Source organism: Chaetodon trifascialis, chromosome 1 (genome assembly GCF_039877785.1).
Source record: "Chaetodon trifascialis isolate fChaTrf1 chromosome 1, fChaTrf1.hap1, whole genome shotgun sequence".
Lineage (NCBI taxonomy): Eukaryota > Metazoa > Chordata > Actinopteri > Chaetodontiformes > Chaetodontidae > Chaetodon > Chaetodon trifascialis.
Window position 1 is genome coordinate 10,912,082 of NC_092056.1, and position 20,144 is coordinate 10,932,225.

Genomic DNA, 20,144 nt, shown 5'->3' on the forward strand with positions numbered 1-20,144 from the left:
ATAAAATTAAGATGAAAATAGAACAGAGAATGTTTCATATAATATGGAAAAAAACCCACTGAATAATAGTAAAAAAAAAAAATTTAAAAGAAGTGCAGCAGTGCATATATGAATAATCACTGTGTAATTATAGTATTAAATGAAAATTTTAAACTTGCCTGTTTCAATGCTAACTACATTCTGCTTTACAAATCTAACCTTAAGAGAACCTCTGGGGAATATTCCCTGAACTGGCAGATACTCTTGGATTAAAATCAGGAGCAAAAATCATGATGGAGGCCTGCTTTTGACTTTCCAAGCATTAATAACAGTCACTCAGGGGCCCCAGGGGCCTGTATCCTGCAGGGCCTTTGAGTAATCCACCCATGTTTTCTGTTTCTCATTCTCTACACGTTGCCATGAAGATCTTCATCTCTCCATCTTCAGCCAGCAGCCTTGTGTGAAAAGCCTTTTTAAAGTTCTCTGTGAAAGTCAGATCAGACTCAAACCTGACCTTGTTGGCCCAGATCAGAGTTGTTCCTGGTTTGCAGAAATGCTTCATGGTGACCAGGAGCTCATTCAGGAAGTCGTGATGGTAGACCACATCGGCTGCCAGCACGTAGTCGTAGTGATACACGGATGCAGGGTAGGTGCGATCCAGGTCGTAGCCCCAGGACAGCGCTGCCACCTCGGGTGTGTGCCTGCACCGCCCTCTGGTGTTCCTCATCACGTTGGCCCGGAGGTTACTCAACACCTCGGGTAAGTCTGTAGCTGTGACTGAAGCTCCTGGAGAAACGTGAAAACTCTCGTCACCATAGCTCCAATAACAATGTTTAGGTTCTGCTAATCATCCTGAAGCTGCAGGACTCTTTTTCAATTCACTGTCTGAAAGACTGCAGCTCATATTACCCTTTTCACTCTGACCAAGTTACCCTATTTATACAGACGTGTCAAATCCCTCTCTCACAACCCTCCCCCCAAAACCCTGTTCCCCCTTTTCTTTCAGCACAGGAACCACAGGGGGACGATAAGGCCGAACGTCTTTGAGACGTGCCCCCACCCTGACTCTCCCTCCTTGGTTCCCCATTTGTATATATCAATGACATGGTCCTTGTTAGTGAATGTGAGACAAATGTGCTATCCATCCATCCATCTTCTATACCCCGACTATCCCTTTCGGGGTTTGGGGGGGGGGGGCTGGAGCCTATCCCAGCTGTCAAGCGAGAGGCGGGGTACACCCTGAGCCGGTTGCAGGGCAAAATATATAGACAAACAACCATTCACACTCACATTTAAGGACAATTTTAAATCACCAGTTAATCTAATGAGCATGTTTTTGGTCTGTGGGAGGAAGCTGGGGTGCCCAGAGAGAACCCACACATGCACAGGAAGAACATGCAAACTTCGCACAGAAAGGCCCCGCCCAACCCGGGGATCGAACCAGCGACTTTCTTGCTGTGAGGAACGCACGCTACCTGCTGCGCCACTGTGCAGCCCACATATGTGCTATTTATAGCATACTTAAACAGAGAATAATAGTGAAAAGTGAAGAGTATTTTAATGTAAGAGTGCTTATTAGATTTTTTGTGATGGATGTTGGTTGGTTACGCTGAGCCATAAAGTAGAAAAAAAATCAAGCAATGGTTCGAATGCAGTTGGCTGAAATCAGATCACCAGATCACTGCAGCTTGATAATATAATATAAAACCACTAGTGACAGTAATGTGTTGACTTTCTGTATCATTTCATGGTGACTTTTCCAAACTCCATGTGTCCTGGACTTGACTGACTGTGATTGTTGCATTTGTATTTATATATTCTGTCTGAAATGAATGGGAGACAGCTCACCCAGCAGACTGGCCACGACGGATACCAGTCCTGTTCCTGCTCCCAGCTCCAGCACCTCCTTTCCCTGCAGGTTCACCCTCTGCCTGTTGTTGTCCAGGAAGGAGCACAGAGCCAACGCCTGCAGGACAAAGACATGCAGACCTCTTATGATATCTTATTAATGTTGTTGCTGTATCAACACTTTTCAGAACTGACAATGCTGTTAATGTTTTCAGAGGTACTCACTGCTGGCCACATCACCGCTCCAAAGGAGTCTATGGACTCATAAATGACGATGTCCTGTCCTACGTAATGATAGATATCTTTACCAAGGCTGCTGTAGATGCTGGGAACCCAGGCTGGTGCTTTGTCCTGCTCCTTGGGTGTTTGTTTGATGCGCACCTGTCCTGTGAAGAGACAAAATTAGAAATACACTGTTAACACGCTATGCCACATTAATGTCAAGCACAGGTTAAAAAAGCTGATGTGTCAGTAGTTTGATATGATAGGTATTGGTAGTCCAACAGGTATGAGGTGTAACATCATTTTGTATGTGAACCAAATAACCTAAATGAAATGATAAAAATGTCCCAGCTTCTGTTCCTTATGAATTCAGACACTACACCAGTGAGTGAGTACGTCAGCCCTCTGTTTTTTTGACCCTAGCAATAGTTGCTGACTCATTTCACTCAAAACCATAAAGCTCACGGTCAGAGGATCAAACACTCTTTGCAGCAGCAGGAAACAGGACTTTAATATCTAACTCCCATAATAAAATTGATCATGTTGTTGTTGTTTCACAGATCCTCATGACTCACCTGTAATGTCTCCACCACTGGCTGGACAAAGTGAGGGACTGTTGGGGACCATTATGTCCTCCATCTCCCTTTCATCAGAATCATGTTTTTCTTCCTCATCATCGACTCTTTCAGGCTCTGACGCATAAGATTCATCTGGTCCATCATTATCATTTTCTTTCTTTTTTTCTAGATTGACATGAAGTTTAGCGTCATCGTGCTTCTCCTCCACATGATTTTCTTTGCTCTCTTCATCCTCATCATCCTGACTCTTTCCTTCCTCCTCCTCTCTCAGCAGATCTTGGATTTCCACTTCCTCATCACCTTCACCCTCCTCTTCTCTACACGTTGCCATGAAGATCTTCATCTCTCCATCTTCAGCCAGCAGGCGTGTGTGAAAAGCCTTTTTAAAGTTCTCAGTGAACGTCAGATCAGACTCAAACCTGACCTTGTTGGCCCAGATCAGAGTTGTTCCTGGTTTGCAGAAATGCTTCATGGTGACCAGGAGCTCGTCCAGGAAGTCGTGATGGTAGACCACATCGGCTGCCAGCACGTAGTCGTAGTGATACACGGATGCAGGGTAGGTGTGCTCCAGGTCGTAGCCCCAGGACAGCGCTGCCACCTGGGGTGTGTGTCTGCAGATCCTGGTGTTCCTGGCGAGGTTGACTCTCAGGTTGCTCAGGACCACTGGAAGGTCTGTGGCTGTCACCCAAGCACCTGAGCACAATTAAAAAAAAATTATAATAAAAATATCAGGTTTGTGGTTTCTCCTCTTTCAGGATGGAGAAAATAATCCTACAGTCCATCTGAACTCATAGTGCTTTACCTGACCCCCAATACACACGAGGAAGCTACCCTGACACACAGACTGACCTGCTGTTACAATGGTGCAAGCTAGCACGTGTTCTACCTCTATTTTTAATGTCTACTTTCTTAAACGTTTTATTTAACATGTGACCCAGAAGCGTTCTCTGTGTTTCTTCTTCTTTTTAAATAACCCCTGCATCTCTTCTCTATTTTTTATTTTTAGACCGACATCCACTCTTCCTGTGCAACTGCCAAATAAAGTTGAACTTGAACCTCTTACCAAGGAGTGCTGCTACGACAGACACAAGGCCAGTTCCTGCGCCGATCTCCAGGACTGCCTTGTCCACAAGACTCGGCTGGTCACGATGAGTGTCCAGGTACTGACAGAGAGCCAGAGCCTGAAGACAATCAAGATGAGTTGAAGTTACAGAGAAGTATGTCCTGGATATGACTGTGATAAGTGTTTTAGGATTTGGGCCTCCTGAACCATCATTGTCAGTGTGACATGTGACTAGTAAACAGAGCCGTTCCACAGAATCCAGTACTGAAGTGTCATGGTACTGACAGTCACTGTAAATCTCAGCAAAGGTGCTACTCACCGCCGGCCATATCATGCCTGCAAAGGAGTCAAGACCCTCTTCAATGATGATCTCCTGCCCGACATAATAGTACACCTCTTTATCTACTCTGAAGAAGAAAGATGGAGCCCAGGCTGGTCTGTGTTGCTTCTGGACAGCTGATTGATTTGAATGGTACAAAAGTTACTCATTCAACATGAACCTCTGCTTAGTGTGAGTTGCTTCCTGCTTTTTACTGCATAATTAATCTTACTTTTTTCCTCTTCTTTATCCTCTTCATCCCTATCTTCCTCCTCTTCTTCCTCCTCTTCCTCTTCTTCCTCCCCCTCCTCCTCCTCTTCCTCCTCCTCGTCCTCCTCTCCGACTCTCATATGACTGGTTTCTTCCACAAAGTATGAGGACAAGGTAGCCATATAAAATCCTGTATGCCTGTTGGACAGACAGATATGATCAATTACACATGTAAAAACAGAGGCCATGCATTACAGATTGAGCTTCAGTTAAATGTTTTTTAATGTAATAATATTCTGTTTGTCATTTTCCACCCCTTTAACTCCAACTGCAGCCCTACAGTCCAGCCAGTGAAATAAGGCAAAATAAGTCTGGGAGAACACCCCCCTCCAATGAGACCATCACATATTAGACCATAAGCAGTGCACAATAAATATGTAAAACCTCACTTTAACATTTCCTGGATTATTTTCGGTCAGGGTAAATGGGACTCTTTTCCAAGCACAACATACTGTCCAAAGTTCTCTCTACAAATGCAAGTAATACAGTGAAAAATTGGTCTGCATGTGACCTTTGACCTACCTGCTGCTGCTTTATTCTCCAGTGAAAGATCTGAGGAGCAATCGGACTGCATCTGGAGGCCTCTCACTGCAAGGTTATAGAGACTCAGCATCCTGCTGGACACACCCATCATCATCACCACAAGGGCATAAGAGTATTTTTAGAGCTGTGCTGAGGAGGAATAAACACAAGCATGATCCAAGAGCAGAGCGCACGTAGATAAAAACACACACCAACACTTACCAAGATGACTTGGTGTGAGAGCCAAAAGGACAGGACAGGAATGCCATGACAGGGTCGCTTATGGACTTTCTGCTGGTGATTCCTGGAAGTCTCCACAGTCTGTAACCACATACTGGATATAATATGAAGGAATAGTAACCCTGTAAAAGCTGTTTTTTCTATTTACTGACACTGATTTCCATCTGCAATGAAATCAAATCAAATAACTTTTTAAGATTTTGATCATGGATCAAATCAGTCCAGATATTGCATGTTACACTGGCAATGCATCGGTTTTATTTAATCTACAAATAGTAACAGAGACACAGTGAGTGATAAGTCTGTAGAAAACCAGGCCAGTGCATGATTTGTGTTTGGCTTGAAAGCATCTTTACAGAGAGCCTTTGAATGTGTGTTGTTGTGAATGTATTTGAAACCCGAAAGGCCTCATAAACTCATGTTAATTACTGTAAAGTTGGTGTTCTTCTATACTTTTATCAGCTTAGGAAAGACAGAGGTCTGCATGCAAAAGTCTATCTAAAAAAGGCACACGTGGTCTGGAACATGTCCATGTTGTGCTTTCTTGCATGCTTTTCTAGCAATGGCCTCAATTGCTTCTCCAGAAATGCGCGGTAACAGGATCAGGCTGGCAAGCAATCCACATGCATCAACCCCCCAAGAAAAGAAGAGGGGCCCTGTAATATAAACCTCAATTAGATGTCCATTGGTTGCATTTGAAGAGCCTTTGGCCATGACATATCAACTCCCAGTTTCAGGTATCAGTCTAAATCTACTCACATCCTCAAACTTGAAATCCCTCCAGGACCTCGGGGTGGTTTGGCACATTTGAGTGCTCAGTGGTTAGGTCATTGCCCAACTGTGCTGATTATGTGGAGCCTTGTGGTGGATAAAAGACAAGAATTTTTAAGGTCGATGACAAGCAGCATCTGTCTCTCAGTGAAAAGTTGTTTATTATCAAGAGACTGTTGAAAGAGTGATAAACTATACCTTCACAAAGTCACAGACACTTTTCACCTTCGACAACTCCAACTTTGATAACCTCTCTTTACCTCTTTAATCCAGCTCCTCACCATGCCCGTGTTTTGGCATCCTAACAGCACACATCTCTGGGCAAAAAGACAAGCAATAACTAGGACAGAAAATGTGGAAGATTTGGAATCTGACCTTAGATATCAGATCTAATAGCTGGCATTAGTAATGTGTTGCTCTAATATAATCTTTCCAAGATAATCTGGTGGGTTTCCAAAACATGTAGAATTAGTGTGGGACACATGGTGTTCATGTTACTGAAGCAGCACATACTGCCCAATAGGGATGTGATCTAATTTGACCTCCTTAAAATGTTTTGCTGGTGAAGCATCATCTAGACTTAAACACAAAAAATTAATAATGAAATCCATTTCAAGTTTTCTGTATGTGGCAAAGAAGTAATGAATTTATTGAATTTGTTACATTTGCTAATTGCATTTGGTTAATGGAAAAGGTTTTTAATAGCATTAACCGTATAGTTTGATTAACAGTAATAACGATTAATTGCTGACAATGTCAGTCTTACTTTGATGTTATAATATGCTTAAAGTTCATCAAGTCAAACAGTTTCTGGGGACTAAAGCAACAACACTAAAAGTCCGTTTGCCAGTGGTCCTGTGAGGATGTAAAATGAGAGTTATGAATGTAACTGAGGTTCTATGAATTCTGGATGGCTGCCAGAGACGGTATGTAATACCTGGGTATGCATGATGCGCGTATGCAGGACTTTGAGACACAACACCAACAATATGTAAGTCACATATGTGACCTGACTGACATAAGCAATCTGGAAAAAGGCCTGGCACCCAGCAACTGTGTCCTACAGAAACTGCAGTGACATTGAACTCATCCAGAATTCATAGAGCCAGAGTTACATTGGTAACTTTCATTTTATTTTATTCTTCCTGACCGCCAGCGATGGTATATAATACATGGATGACCCATGCCATCAAGAATTCTGTATTCACCAAGCCTCAGTTACTGCTCATTGGAGCAGACAAAACCTCTATCACCACAGGATGAGGGTGGCCATGTTAACACTATAGAGGCGGGCAAAGGTGCAGGACGAAGCCATTGCCATTCAGTGGAACACAAAAGGTGTAGACAGTCCAGGTTGAATGACATTTCACAGGGGGAACCCGGAAGCCCCTGAGCCTGTATGTTTGGGATAGTGTGGGAGTCTCTGGCACAGCACTTTGAACACCTAAGCTAGGCACAACCATTCCTGTGCCCTCCACGTCAAACAAACATCACCCACAGACTCGTGGAACTCAGCTGGCACTGCTAAGTGTCCCAGAGCCAGAACAGGGCAAAGTAGGCTGATATCAGGCTCCATCCCTGGCTGCAGGGTTAAAACTACCCAAGTGATGGGCTGATTGATGTGAAAAGCTGAAAGCCTCTTAGGAATAAATGAGGGGTTGGGCCGCATGGTAGACCCATCAGAATTCCAATGCAAACAGCCCTTGGCAACAGACAGGACATGAAAGCACTAAACGATTAGCAAGGCACGTCTGCCAGTGAAACAAAGGTGGCTACTAAGCTGGAAACCTCCAACACTTTTTGGTTGGAGTTTCAGCAAAACTCTTGGTGAAGACAAGCACTGGCTATGCAGCTTTTGGGGTCATATTTTTGGCCACTTGGTGAACATAAGTCCAATATTGACTGTCTGCTCTGTCTAACTCTGTCTTTGGTTTGGCTCTTTAGCTGCTAAATGCTCAACTATGTTCAGCAGTTAGCAGCAAATTTTGTGTGCTGCTGAACTGACAGTGTACAGTGGGATTTTACAGCTGATTTTAATGATGAATTAAAACACTATAAAGCTCTGTAAAGCTTAGCAGAGCTTGGGTGATAATTCTCTGTAGGTTCACTATTATGAGTGACCCCTTTCTTTACATTGTTTTCATGGTGTATCTTCTGTATGGTGTCCCTTTCAGGACATATTAGTCTTGGCTCAACTGGCTTAGCTCTGCCTTGTCAGATCTGGTTGATCTTTGACCAGCCTCGGTTATAGCCCCAGCTGTGCAAACTATTACCAATGTAATCAATGTAATCCACTTTCTAATCATCCATGGTCCACCATTAGTGACTGTTCGAACATTACAGGCAATCCATTCAACAGTTGTTGAGATAATGAAATTAATATATGCTTTTACTGTCCTTGTTGAAACTGACTCTCTTGACAGCTAAAGCCTGATCATATTCTCCATGTGAAGTCACACAGCAACAAATAAAATCTTAAAGGTCATCAGACGTCCACATGAAAAGTGTATCTAGACACATGTAGTTGCCAGTTTATTAAAGTTCATCTCCGTGAAATGCAAAGCAACAATACTGCAATAAATCACTGTTCAGCTTTTGTTAAAGATTGAATTCAGTGACCATTTTGGAGGTTGTGCTGTTAAATGGTGTTGCATTACATTGAACTGTCTCTAGTGGAGAAAGATTGCACCAGTAATGAGTAATATAACAGAATGTGTAAAAACAAGTATCACAGCTTGATATTGTGTTAAACTGGCAGACATTTGTACATGACATCCATGAAAACACACAATAAATAAGACTTTTCCTTTCAGCTTCATTGAATATTCATTGTTTTCTGTTCATCAGTCCAGGCAGCAGCCTCTCCTTGGTCCTTGGTACACCTGTCCCTCCTCCAGGCTCGGTACAGTTTGATGCTGAGACTGGGGAGATCATACAGCTGTTCCAGGTGGAAGCGCTGCCGAAAGCGATCCACAAAGCTGTTCTCTGGGTCCAGGCGAAAGCGCATGGCCCACAGGATCTGTGTGTTTTCCTGGCACAGGTGATCAAAGGTCTCCATCAGCTCTTCCAGGTAAGGATGGGCGTACACCACATCAGCTGCCAGGATGTAGTCAAAACAATGTGTGGCACGCGGGAAACGCTGCTCCACCTCCTGACCCCAGATGAGTTCTGTGACCTAGAAACAGAGTGCAAACGTTTGTCCACTTTAAGGGTCTTTTATGTCACTCACTGGTGTTAACTGCACCGCAAACCTGGAATGACATAGTTGATTTTATATTTGGTCCATGACACAAATATACACCAAGGAAAATGTGAAAAAATGCTAAATATATTGCAGATGGTTATTTGTCAACAGTACCTTTTTAATATATATGGATATATTGTGTTGTCAACTTGAGAGTATGAAATATAAATGTAAAAACCTACTAGAGGGATGTACTTGCATCGGCCCTTGGTGTTGCGTGTAACATTGTACTGGAGGTTTGACAACACATCCGGCAGGTCAGTGGAGGTCACCTTAGCACCTGGAGAGAGACGGTGTAGCTGAGCGTTAAAGGGAATGAGATAATAACAGCAACACAGGGAGAAAAAACTGAAGTAATAAAGACTTTAAGTCAAACTGCCAAAACTCATCACTGGATAGCTTTGTTTTACCTAACAGGCTGGATACGATGGTGACCAGCCCAGTTCCAGCACCCAGTTCAATCACATTTTTGTCCATCAGGTTGTATTTGTCTTGGTTGGTCTCTAAGAAATGACACAACACCATCGCCTGTTGGCGGGAAAGGTTTATAGTTCACTGGCAGGACTCAAAATAAAGAGGTTGCACAGCAGCTACATGCAAACATCGGGATAATATATAAGTTTGCACATACTGAGGGCCAGAGTACAGCTCCATAGATGTCTGTGGACTCTTTGATGCGGATTTCCAGGTCAGAAAAGACGTAGCCCTCCCAGGCCTCCGGGCCAATGAGAGAGGGGTGGAATTGCCGGGCCATTATAGCTTTGGCTAGCTCTGCATCTGCAGCAGCACCTGCTTTGGCAGCCACAGGAGAGACAGGTATGGTATCAAAAAATGTGATGCTGTGTAGTGAGCGGGGAAAATGCAGAACCTGGAATAACAAAGATAACACAAGATAGACGAATAGACATTTTAGACAGCAGACATTCACAGTCACAGGAGGAGATGCACAGGTGGAATTAATCACATTAACGGTGGCTAAATTGCATCAGGGTGAGCCACTTATAAGTCGTCAATCCAAAAAAGGTGGAACATTCACGGAGGGGTTGATTGGTAACAGGTGATAGTATCATGATTGGGTATTAAAGGTGGCATCCTGGAAAGGCTCAGTTGTTCACAAGCAAGGATGGAGTGAGGTTCACCACTTTGTGAGCACGTAATTGTATAAAGGATGTTAGTACACGGGCTCAGGAACACTTAAAACACTATTCATCGATTGCAGTCTGTTTTTACTTGAGTTTTACACAGAGCCCCAACTTCTGCTGGAAATGTGGGTTGTATAAACCCTGTTTTTGTATATTCTGGCTCACTGGCATATACAGGTAAAATGAAATGATATTTAAGACATACTTTATTGATCACAACATGCACACGCCATGTTTTTTTGGTGAACACACAACAACGGCACAACATGCACATGCCATGCTTCCGTGAAATTATTTCTTCCACATTTAACCCATCCTGGTAAGTCCTTCCTCCGCAGCAGACCAGGAGCTGTGGGCTGCCAGCGACAGCCGCGCCCGAGGACCCAGTTTCTTCTTGTCACCATTGGTCAGGTGCTGATCTTCTTGCATATTTTTAGTGGGGGTTTTTTAATGGAGGATACCCCAGATGAACAGGGGGAGAACATGCAAACTCCACACAGAGTTAAAGGGTAGCAGGCCCCGAAGGAGTGCCCACGGCACTCCAGGTGGGAATCGAACCCAGGACCTTCCAGCTGTGAGGTGACAGTGTTACCACTGTCCCACCATGGCACCGATATGGAGCTGTGATTCATGTTACTACCTGTGTTTGTCCTGCTATGACAAGCCAAAATGTCTGCTGTGAAAAAAGGTTGTTTTCCTCCTTTGCACATATCATTTTAAAGTGTTTGATGCTCGAGCAGCAATGGTCCATGTCGTTCAAAATTCTTATTTTACCTTGAAAGCTCAGAGTACACAGTGGTGACTGTCAGAGCTCAGTTTAAGTTAAAACACTAATAGCTTAATGTGACTCACCTGCACACCTGATTTGGTACTTACAGAAGTTCTTGCCTCAGCTGCCAGTGCATCAAAATTTTGGGACGATGGGAAAGGAATACATCCAGCATACCAAGCACATTAACTGTTTGAGGTAAACAGCGGCCCCCGGCCCTCACTGTGGACTCACATTTAAGTCTCCATAGTTGAGGAGTGGAAGCAGAAACCCTAAAGTAATCCTTTAACAAGCCAACCAGCTACATCCTGATAGGTGTTTTATCAAGCAGATGATAATCATGTTGTTTTTCTTTCATATCATGTGACATGCAACATTTGATCCTCTGCTCTATAAATGAAACAAATCTAGGCCCATAATGCCCCTGTGATCCGCCTGTGTTTCTTTGTAACGTCATCCCAGCGTGTCGGGCTCCAGCTATGTGTCAGTGCTGATGGTTACTTGGAGTGTCTGACACATGACTTCAGTTATGTCATGTTGGTTTAGAGAAAAGGTCAGGGGAGCCCTCAGAGCCACAAAGCTAAGGTTGAAAAGGGTTGGGGATTCCTCGGGGGCTCAATTTATAGCGCATGTGAGTATAAATATCTGTGTTGTATTTGTCATTAACAAGCAGAGATGCAGTTGTTTGCAGGGAATAAAGATTTCAACAGTCACGTCTTGCAAAGTTCTGACACTCAATTGGTTTTCAGGGATTTAAATTTAACTATCCGTTCATACTATGATATCCTTAAGATAGGTCTTTGCATAAAACAAACCATGCTGCAAACAGTTCATTACTGCCACTGAAATTACAATAATCTCAAGTTTTCTGTTTTCGATAACTCCATATTCTCACCTTCGTCTTTGGTGTTGGAGTCTTCCATTGCTTTGGACTGTTGAGTCTCCATGTCTGAAGGAGTCCAATCATGAGGGCAAGGATACCCAAAACATAAAATCAGTCAACAGCTGTTCAGGGTTGTGCTGGCCCCAGATAGTCCTTTTGGATTTGGGTCAATCTGGATCCAGATCTCTGGCAGGCTGACGTCTTCTGTGGTTTTAAGTTACACACAAATACAGCATTTCCCAACTTCTTGTCCAACTACCCTACCCCGACCGTCATCTCCACCACACATTTCTAGCTGTCCCTGGCGTGCCTTGACCCCTCTCTAAGCAGTAAAGCTGACAGGCAGCAACAGCTGCTCTGCCCGACTGCTGAACTGGAGCAGGCATGTGAAGAGGAGGAGCAGGGATCTATATAAAGAAGAAACTGGAAATGGAATTTGGGGTAAAATGTCAGGTGTTTATTCAGAAACACCAGATTTCATATGTGTTAAAGCCTCTATATGTGTGTGACTTTGAGGCAGGGGGAGGAGGGGGGGAGCATATGCAGAAGCAGAAGGCGAGTGAAATGCAAACTAAAGGGACGTATGGTGCTGAAGAGCTGCACCTGTCTCAGTCTTACTGTTAACACATGAGCATGACAAATGACAAAATCTGATCCACACTGACGTCTGCTGAGGAAATACTTCAAAAAACAAAGAATTTAATGCAAAATGCTGTTCTTCAGGTGCAGGTACAAATATGTTCACAATAGTACAAAATGAATCCTTTCTAATACAGAAAAAGCTTAGTTCATCACTGTAAATGTTCATGATTCATTCACACATTTAAATATCAAATATAATATATCGCTGACATTGTTTGGGAGCGAGTGTCATGTTTGGTGCTTCATATTATGGCTTAGCTCATTTTTAATGTTACATTTGAAGTTCGGTTTCTTCCTCACAGCTTCCTCCCCCTCCCCTTTCCTCTCATGCTTCCTCTCCTTGTGCTCTTCGCTCCACGGCCTCGTCGGCTGCCTTCGAACACAGATCGGGCTGTGACCATAGAAACTTCATCGCCACTGTCGCTGCCCTCACCAGAGCTGCTGCTGCTGCAGCTCCTCCTGACCTTCTGAGGTAGACTCGGAGTAGACTGAGGGACTCTCACTGAGAGGGCCTCCTGGCTGGTGCTGTTCACATCCTTCAGCGATGTAAGAGGAGGTTCAACAGTTGCCCCCGACCCTAGAAACCCTCCTCCTGCCATGGACCTCTCCTCTTCCTGCTCTCCTCCTGCTCCTCTCTTCGGGCTCTTGTTTGCTGCCTTCCCTTTCTTAGATTTGGATGGCGATGGTGTTTCCTCCTCACTGTGCCCCTCTTCCTCTTCTCCTCCTTCCCTCTCCTTCCTCTTCATGCAGGTGACTGCCCGGCGGAGTCGCTGGCTGCGGATCGCCTGCTTTTCCTGTTGCTCCATGCGGAAGAACGAGTCGATCCGCAGCTGAGTCTAAACCGAGACGGTGAGAGATGAGTTATAAACCATGTAAGGCTACCAAGTGTTTTCTCATTATTACCAACTTTTTAACAGTGAGACTTTCCTGTTTGCATTTGTAGCTACGACTACCATTTGGGTAGTCAGTCACCTGACAGGTTACCTGCATCAGTTACCTGTTGGGTGTTAAGCTGCTTGATTACAGGCTGAAGAGTCTCCTCTGTCCTCCGACTGTTCCAGCCAAAACGACTCAGGCAGAATGTAAAAGACTGGTTGAGGAAACTTCATGCATTCATGAACATGCACACACAGACAAATACACACACACACAGCCACACAGTGAAAGGATATTCTTTGATCATGTCGAGTTGTGGGCGTCCCCAGCTGAAGGAGCTGTCTGACTGGTCCACAGCAGGCTGCAGGTAAGCCTGAGCCACCGCAGGGCTGGGGAACCCAGGATGCAGCTCAAGGTCCCTCAGTTTCTTCTTCACCTTTGTGTCCCGAGGATCTGCCACCAGACGCTGCTTCTCCTGAGCCTCTGACCACCATTTACTGGAGGGAAGAAACAACAACCAGTGAAGAAACCACCAACATTAAAAACTGCCACTGGAATGTCCAAAACACACACAGGTTTTGGGACATACTACTGTTATTGTAAATGCTTATGACATGAAAGTACTGCATATTTTAAAAATTAAGGTACTTTAAAAGATATTATCAAATGATTTACAAATTAGCTTTAACACATTTGTCATGTATTTGACTGTCACAGGGGAGAGAGACTGGGGGAATTAAGCATGAAAGACATAAAGGTGACGAAACACACACCTGAACTGTAAGAGTGGCTCCAAGCCTGGCCCCGGGAACTCATTCAGTATTTCCATGCCAGTCACATACCCAACCCCCGGCACCCCCTCTGTGTAGTCACTTCCCAGCAGGTAAGCCAGATTTATCAGTTTAGTCCTGTCCAGGCCTGAGAGAATGGAAAAAACGAGGGCGAGAGCGAGAGAGAGAGAGAGAGAGAGAGAGAGAGAGAGAGAGAGAGAGAGAGAGAGAGAGTAAAGCCCATCACAGCCCATCAGTCACCAGCAACACAAACACGTCTCCTCTTTCATTTCAGCCGCTCACAAAATAGCAAAACATCATCGCCTGCAGCTGCCAAGTTACATACGTGTTCAATTTCATCCTCGTTCTCTGAGTCCTCACCTAAAAAGCACCTAAAGATGAGAAAGTCATTTGGGACATACACACTTGATGACACCAAATGGACTTAATGATGACTGCAGCTTAAAACTGACCATTTAAGGATGTGGGACCATCCTTAAAACCATCCTACAATGGAAAAAGAACAGGTTTCATTCAGATGTTCCTCTATTGCCATCTAGTGTACAGCCCAAATAGTGAATCAATGATGGCCAGAAACAGTGCTTTGTGAGGCTTCCTGTTGTACGTCATGGGGTTTCAATTAGATCAAGCTGTATACTTCAAATGCTCTCATGAACGTTCTGTGCTGAAGTGCCTTTTTCTACTGTGACGTGCGCCAAACAAACTAGCGCAATGTGAGTATTTTGTCCCCCTTTTGCTTGATAGCTTGGCTTCTTGCTGGATTTAGGGTTTATCATCCTCTAAGAGTCCCCCTGTTAAAGCACAACCTCCTTTTCTAATACAATCATCACCTGCGGTTGCACTTCCAGAGACGATGAGGATTATACTGAACACATATGTAACCTGGCAGCTGCGCACACACAAACACACATATGCACAGGTGATGGCGAGCGCTGACCCAGTTGATTTTGCAGGTCACTGTACTGGTAGTGTTCAACATATTTGTTCTGGCTGAAGAAGTTCTTGTAGACGTGCCTCCCCCCAAACAGCCACACATCTGAGTCGTCCGTGATGGTCCCGTTGGTTTGGTCGGCGCGGTCGAGTGCTGCACACTGAGCCTCAGCCTCCATCGGCGCCACCAGGAACGGCACGCCAAACAGCCGCAGCAGCTCCTGGTATCAAAGACGAAAACAGCTGTTGCTTGAAAATCAGGGTTACGTTGCCATGATGTCATGTCGTTAGGTGTGAGGGTGGAAAGCCTGTGTGGTTCATACGCGTCCATGTGTTGATGTGTCTTTTTACCTGGCTCTCCAGGTACATCTGTCCAGTGACGGTGTTTGCCATCCTCTCCTGCTGCTGTTTCAGCTCCCTCAGGCTGTTCTGCTCCACCTGCAGAGAGCTCTCCAGAGCCTCCAGCTCATCCTGCAGCATGATACATACACACACACACACACACACACACACACACACACACACACACACACACACACACACACACACACACACACACACACACACACACACACACACACACACACACACACACACACACACACACACACACACACACATTTAACTGCTGGACAGCTCAGCCTAAAGCACATCGGAACAGCTTGAATCGCATCTCGAGCGTCTAAACAATACTGACCGCATCAAAGTGTTCCCATTCATTGATGGCTGGAGTGGAGCTGGACTCAGTCTCTGCTCCCCCCTTCAGCTCTTCCTCTTCAGTCTGTGTCTTTTCCTCCTCGTCTTCCTCTCCTTTCGGAGCAGCAGCCGGACTGCTGGGAGCCGCTGTCGAACCTTCCTCTGGTTCTTCTCTCTCTGTCCCATCTTCACGGACCTCGTCTGGAGATCCTTTCTCTCTTATCATTACGAGCGAATCATCTTCATCCTCCTCCTCAAATTCTTCTTCTGACACCTCGATGAAGCTCTCTGAAGACACAAACCCAAAAAGCCCTTTCTTTATATATCCCCTGGTTTAAGAAGTTATGAGCGTGTGATCTTAGACTGTACCTTCTGACTCGCTCTCTTCTCGGCCGTCTGCCTTCACATTATCTCCACTCCTCTCCTCTGGAGCTTCACTGGACTTGTTATGCCTCCCCACTGACAGCACAGGATGAATCTCAGTCTCTACACTGAGAGGTTTTGCGCATACCTGAGCAGGGAGATTGATGGATAACGTCTTTTGACAGGAAGCAGCAGCACCCTGTGGTTGGACAAGATCTCCGTTCTTTGTAACAAATCTGTCCTCTGAGTCTTTTCTCTCCGGCTCCTCCATCAACTGTCCTTTCTTTGTCTCCTCTTGTGACTTTGCCTCTCTCTCCTCAGGTTGTTGCAGCACCGCAACACGAAGTGCTTTATTTCTCTGACCAATCACTTCCTCCATCTCATCTTCAGAACTGCTAAGGAGCAAGCTATCTTTCACATGTAAACTGTGGCCTGCTGGGTTACTCTTTAAATCTGGTTTTTCATTCGGTAAAGAGTTCACATTGGCAGGTTCTGGCTCTTCCTCTGAGCTGCTGATGACCACTTGTGGTGCAGGATGATGGATATTTGCCTGCAGTTTGGTGAGTGAGCTGCGGATTACAGTCCCGTGTTCTGCAGCACCGTCTTCCTCCTCAGCGAGAGCTTGATGGATTGCCTGCAGGGTACGTGGGGACACACTGCCACCCTTCTCATCCCGGTCCAGCTTCTCCTCATCCGAGCTGTCATTCATTGCAGCCTGGATTGCCTCAAGCGTACGAGGCGAGGGTGGTGATGCGTGTCCTTGAGATGGTTCTGAGACGGAGGGTTTGGACTCCTCTGAGGAGGGACCCTGCACTTCCTCCTCTTCCTCACAGGCAGGACGCCACAGGGGCTCAGGTCTGCCCGCTGCTCGTCTTTTGCTGCCTGACAGGAAGCTACCAGACCAGGGTGCAGCTGCAGGTCGGCTCTCGGGGGCAGCCTCGCTCTTTTTGGAGCCTATGAATGAAACGTGGAGAGATGTTCAGAACATGAAGACAGAAACAAGTTTGCCTTTTTAGATTTGTATTTAAATGATAGTCTGTTAAACGACCATTCCACATATCACGTTTAAAGAGATTAAAGATCTATTTCCCACCTTCCATGCATTGGTTTCTATAGATTTCAATATAATGTTGTCACAATACCAGAATTGTCAAATTTGTCAAAGACAAACAAAAAAAAACAGTGCTGCTGCTGTGTATAACAGAGCCCTCTGATGGTCAAACAGCGTAACTGCACTACTGAGAAGACTCGTCAAATTACCAAAAATACCCGATATTATAGCATATTCCAAAAGTGTGACAGTCATAACATAAAAACTTAAGACATGTCCCCATGCTATGAACCATGAACTGAGAAAACCATGCCTTACAAACATAAAACACTCAGAAGTGTTTCTGGACTAATAATAAATCAGGTAACGTCTATTTTAACAATACTTGCTGCTTTACTGTTGGTCATGAGTCAATTTCTGCTCACCCATGGAAAATAAGCACAATGACAATGTTAATGTCTTAAAGAAGTGTGACATCATGAACTACAGCAGGTACGCTAAGACCAACATCAATTAGAACTCAATGGCAAAACACTGAAAAACTGTAACCACGCCATCATGGCTGCCCTCACCTTTAATAAGGATATAGTGGGAGTGGTCTTCCGAAACCAGTCTCTGTGACTCTACGCTGTGACTCGGCTGCTCCCCGTCCTGCTCGTAGAGCTGTGGAGCGCTTCCGGCGCTCCGCTGGCACATCTCTTTCTCAACACCCTCCAGACGCTGGTTGAGATGGTTCCTCTGCAGCAGGCCGGCCAGCTGGTACTGGGAAAAGTCTCCCGAACGCTAAGAGGTAGTGAAGAGGAGTCCGTGTTGAAGAGGAGGAGATGGGCTGGTGTGTGAGTGTGAATGAGAGCGAACGGTACCTCTGGAGGTTTGTGGTACATCGTCCGGCGTCTTTTGGAAAACTCCTTCATGTCTTTGAGGATCTCGTGTTTCATTTCAGGAGGCAGGCTGGCAAACTCCTCTGAGTTGATGTCCACGGAGTTGGGGTCTTCATACACTTCTCCCTTAAGTGTAGAAGATTAGACCACTTTGTCATAACAAAACCAGGACTAAACAATATCAAAATATAGTGTTACATACAGTTTGATGCTCTTGTGCATGTGGTAATTTTACCTGATACATGTGATAACTGTCAAACATCTCCTCCGACTCTTTCTCTTCCTCTTCCTCTTCTTCAGAACTGCAAGAGCAAAACACATTAACATGATTATAGCATAAGTATCAGAGGTGAAGTAACTGTATAAAACAAGGCCGTGAAAACAAAGCTCGGCTTCGCTCAGGAGTGTCAGGATTTGTCTTCACGGAGCACCTGACTCTCCTCTCGAACACATCCGAAGATGAGAGGCTTTCCATCCCACTCCCCATTTACCCACAATAACTAGTGAGTCGTGACCTTTCCCAGGCCTCTGACCTGCTTTTGTCCTTCTCCTCTGCAGCTGGCAGGGCTGGTAGAACATACATGTCGTCCACCTCATCTCTCCTCACACTGGAGAGGCTGGGTAGAGGGTCCTTACTGTGGCAGGAATGGAAGTGACACATCAGATAAATCCAATGAGTACAATGGCTCTACTGCCGGGATCTCCTGTGGCTGCAGAGACGGGGTGGGGGTGGGGGTGGGGGGGACGAGTGATGTGCTTTCTTTGCTGTCCCTCCACCTGTGCACTGCCTCTGTCTGTTACCTGTGGTTTCCAAGTGCAGCTTTGATAGCCTGTCTCTTCAGGAATGTCCTGAGGAGTTTCTCATTGGTCTGTTTGGACTCTCGGTTCAGCTCCTCTTTCCTCTGCCTCCTCAGAACCTGGAGGAAATATCCAACATCTGTTAAGCTTGTTTAGAAGACATTTACACAGATTGGTCATGTGGGTCTTCAGGAAGCGCTGGACGTACCAGAGTCTGTTTCTTCAGCAGCGGCGTGTCTCCATCAAACACAAAGACCGGCCTGATGCGGAAGAAGAGCAGCTTACAGATGCGGTGAAAGAGTGTGAGGAGGTGGGCATTCTGGACACTGTTGCCTTCACGGTCCCTCACCCCCTTCACTGCCTGGTTAAGCCATATACTGATATCTGGGGGTGTCTGGTTAAGGTTCATACAATGGCTTAACAGAAGAAAGTCAGTTCCATTTACACATCTAACAGAGAGGTGAAGGAAAGATCGCGAGGCTCTAGTCAAACGATAAATGACAGATTGAAATGGAGATAAATAGATCACCAACAAGCCAGGATACCAACAGCGAGGATCTTTCCTTCCAGAGTCTCGGGGTTGATGGGTTTCCCTGTGCTCTCCAGCAGCCTCCACAGTCCGTGCACTCCCATAACTGTAGACCAAACCTCACCCGCTGATATAAGAAAAAAAAAAAAAAATGATAATAAAAATAAAATAAATAAACACCCCGAAACAAGTTAACTGTAATTGACTGCTGTGAGTGTTTTCTCGTAACAACTCCGAAATCACTGGAGTGGGAAAACAAGAAACGGCATCCTATCGGCAGTAATCAGCGTTTGTTATGTTGTAACACTATTTTTGTCCGTCATGCACATATTACATGGCATGAAGGTTCCGAGCCTGGTCATATTGTTGCACCACCCGCTTCAGGAAATATCGTTTTTCTGATTTCCAATCAGTTTCACGATTAGTTGCTGTTGTAAGAATTAATTTACAATAAAAGGGAACAGATTGGAGATCAGTTTTATTTTATGAGGAACGGGACGGACGATACTCGTAGTGGGCTTTTCTATCCAGAGACACGCCTGTCAGGCGTTCTTGTATAACACTGCCACTTCGACAAAATGGACATATTTGAGTAAATAGCAGAAATTGTTGGTGCACAAACTAAAATCACGATTTGGGATAGTCATCAGTGCACAGTGTCGAAAAATGAACTCCCCGAGGCTTTAGTTTGGAAGACAGTGGCGGTTTCTCGACAGGAAGTCTTGCCTTAGACATTG

The 20,144-nt window shown here is 45.0% G+C and overlaps 3 protein-coding genes across 3 annotated transcripts; all 3 read right to left on the reverse strand.

Moving 5' to 3' along the window:
* Nucleotides 1-379: 379 nt before the first annotated feature.
* On the reverse strand, nt 380-4,401 carry LOC139331115 (uncharacterized). Its single transcript, XM_070962446.1, has 7 exons — nt 4,242-4,401; nt 4,010-4,146; nt 3,691-3,808; nt 2,625-3,320; nt 2,053-2,213; nt 1,828-1,945; nt 380-765 (listed from the first exon to the last, which is right to left on the reverse strand). The coding sequence occupies exons 1-7, from the start codon at nt 4,399-4,401 to the stop codon at nt 380-382; spliced, it is 1,776 nt and encodes a 591-aa protein (XP_070818547.1).
* Nucleotides 4,402-8,627: 4,226 nt separating this feature from the next.
* mettl21e (methyltransferase like 21e) lies at nt 8,628-11,914 on the reverse strand. The gene is made up of 5 exons (XM_070962457.1): nt 11,863-11,914; nt 9,688-9,848; nt 9,467-9,584; nt 9,239-9,336; nt 8,628-8,987 (listed from the first exon to the last, which is right to left on the reverse strand). The coding sequence occupies exons 1-5, from the start codon at nt 11,912-11,914 to the stop codon at nt 8,628-8,630; spliced, it is 789 nt and encodes a 262-aa protein (XP_070818558.1).
* Nucleotides 11,915-12,503: 589 nt separating this feature from the next.
* ercc5 (excision repair cross-complementation group 5) lies at nt 12,504-19,709 on the reverse strand. Its single transcript, XM_070964680.1, has 15 exons — nt 19,424-19,709; nt 19,087-19,262; nt 18,882-18,997; nt 18,614-18,715; nt 18,316-18,382; nt 18,063-18,206; nt 17,772-17,982; nt 16,155-17,102; nt 15,787-16,073; nt 15,441-15,560; nt 15,097-15,310; nt 14,142-14,286; nt 13,665-13,865; nt 13,490-13,574; nt 12,504-13,328 (listed from the first exon to the last, which is right to left on the reverse strand). The coding sequence occupies exons 1-15, from the start codon at nt 19,509-19,511 to the stop codon at nt 12,789-12,791; spliced, it is 3,444 nt and encodes a 1,147-aa protein (XP_070820781.1). The 5' UTR covers nt 19,512-19,709; the 3' UTR covers nt 12,504-12,788.
* Nucleotides 19,710-20,144: the final 435 nt, after the last annotated feature.

What these genes read in the sequence shown, in the direction of transcription:
- mettl21e (XM_070962457.1), bottom strand. Translation starts at nt 11,914, where the DNA reads ATGGAGACTCAACAGTCCAAAGCAATGGAAGACTCCAACACCAAAGAC. An exon ending in GAGCTGTACTCTGGCCCTCA is followed by an intron (nt 9,585 to 9,687) that starts GTATGTGCAAAC and finishes TCCCGCCAACAG; the next exon opens with GCGATGGTGTTGTGTCATTT. An exon ending in CATCGTATCCAGCCTGTTAG is followed by an intron (nt 9,337 to 9,466) that starts GTAAAACAAAGC and finishes GTCTCTCTCCAG; the next exon opens with GTGCTAAGGTGACCTCCACT.
- ercc5 (XM_070964680.1), bottom strand. Translation starts at nt 19,511, where the DNA reads ATGGGAGTGCACGGACTGTGGAGGCTGCTGGAGAGCACAGGGAAACCC. An exon ending in AATGGGAACACTTTGATGCG is followed by an intron (nt 15,561 to 15,786) that starts GTCAGTATTGTT and finishes ATCATGCTGCAG; the next exon opens with GATGAGCTGGAGGCTCTGGA. An exon ending in GAGCCACTCTTACAGTTCAG is followed by an intron (nt 13,866 to 14,141) that starts GTGTGTGTTTCG and finishes TCTTCCCTCCAG; the next exon opens with TAAATGGTGGTCAGAGGCTC.
- LOC139331115 (XM_070962446.1), bottom strand. Translation starts at nt 4,401, where the DNA reads ATGGCTACCTTGTCCTCATACTTTGTGGAAGAAACCAGTCATATGAGA. An exon ending in CAGTGGTGGAGACATTACAG is followed by an intron (nt 2,214 to 2,624) that starts GTGAGTCATGAG and finishes GTCTCTTCACAG; the next exon opens with GACAGGTGCGCATCAAACAA. An exon ending in CGTCGTGGCCAGTCTGCTGG is followed by an intron (nt 766 to 1,827) that starts GTGAGCTGTCTC and finishes ACGTTTCTCCAG; the next exon opens with GAGCTTCAGTCACAGCTACA.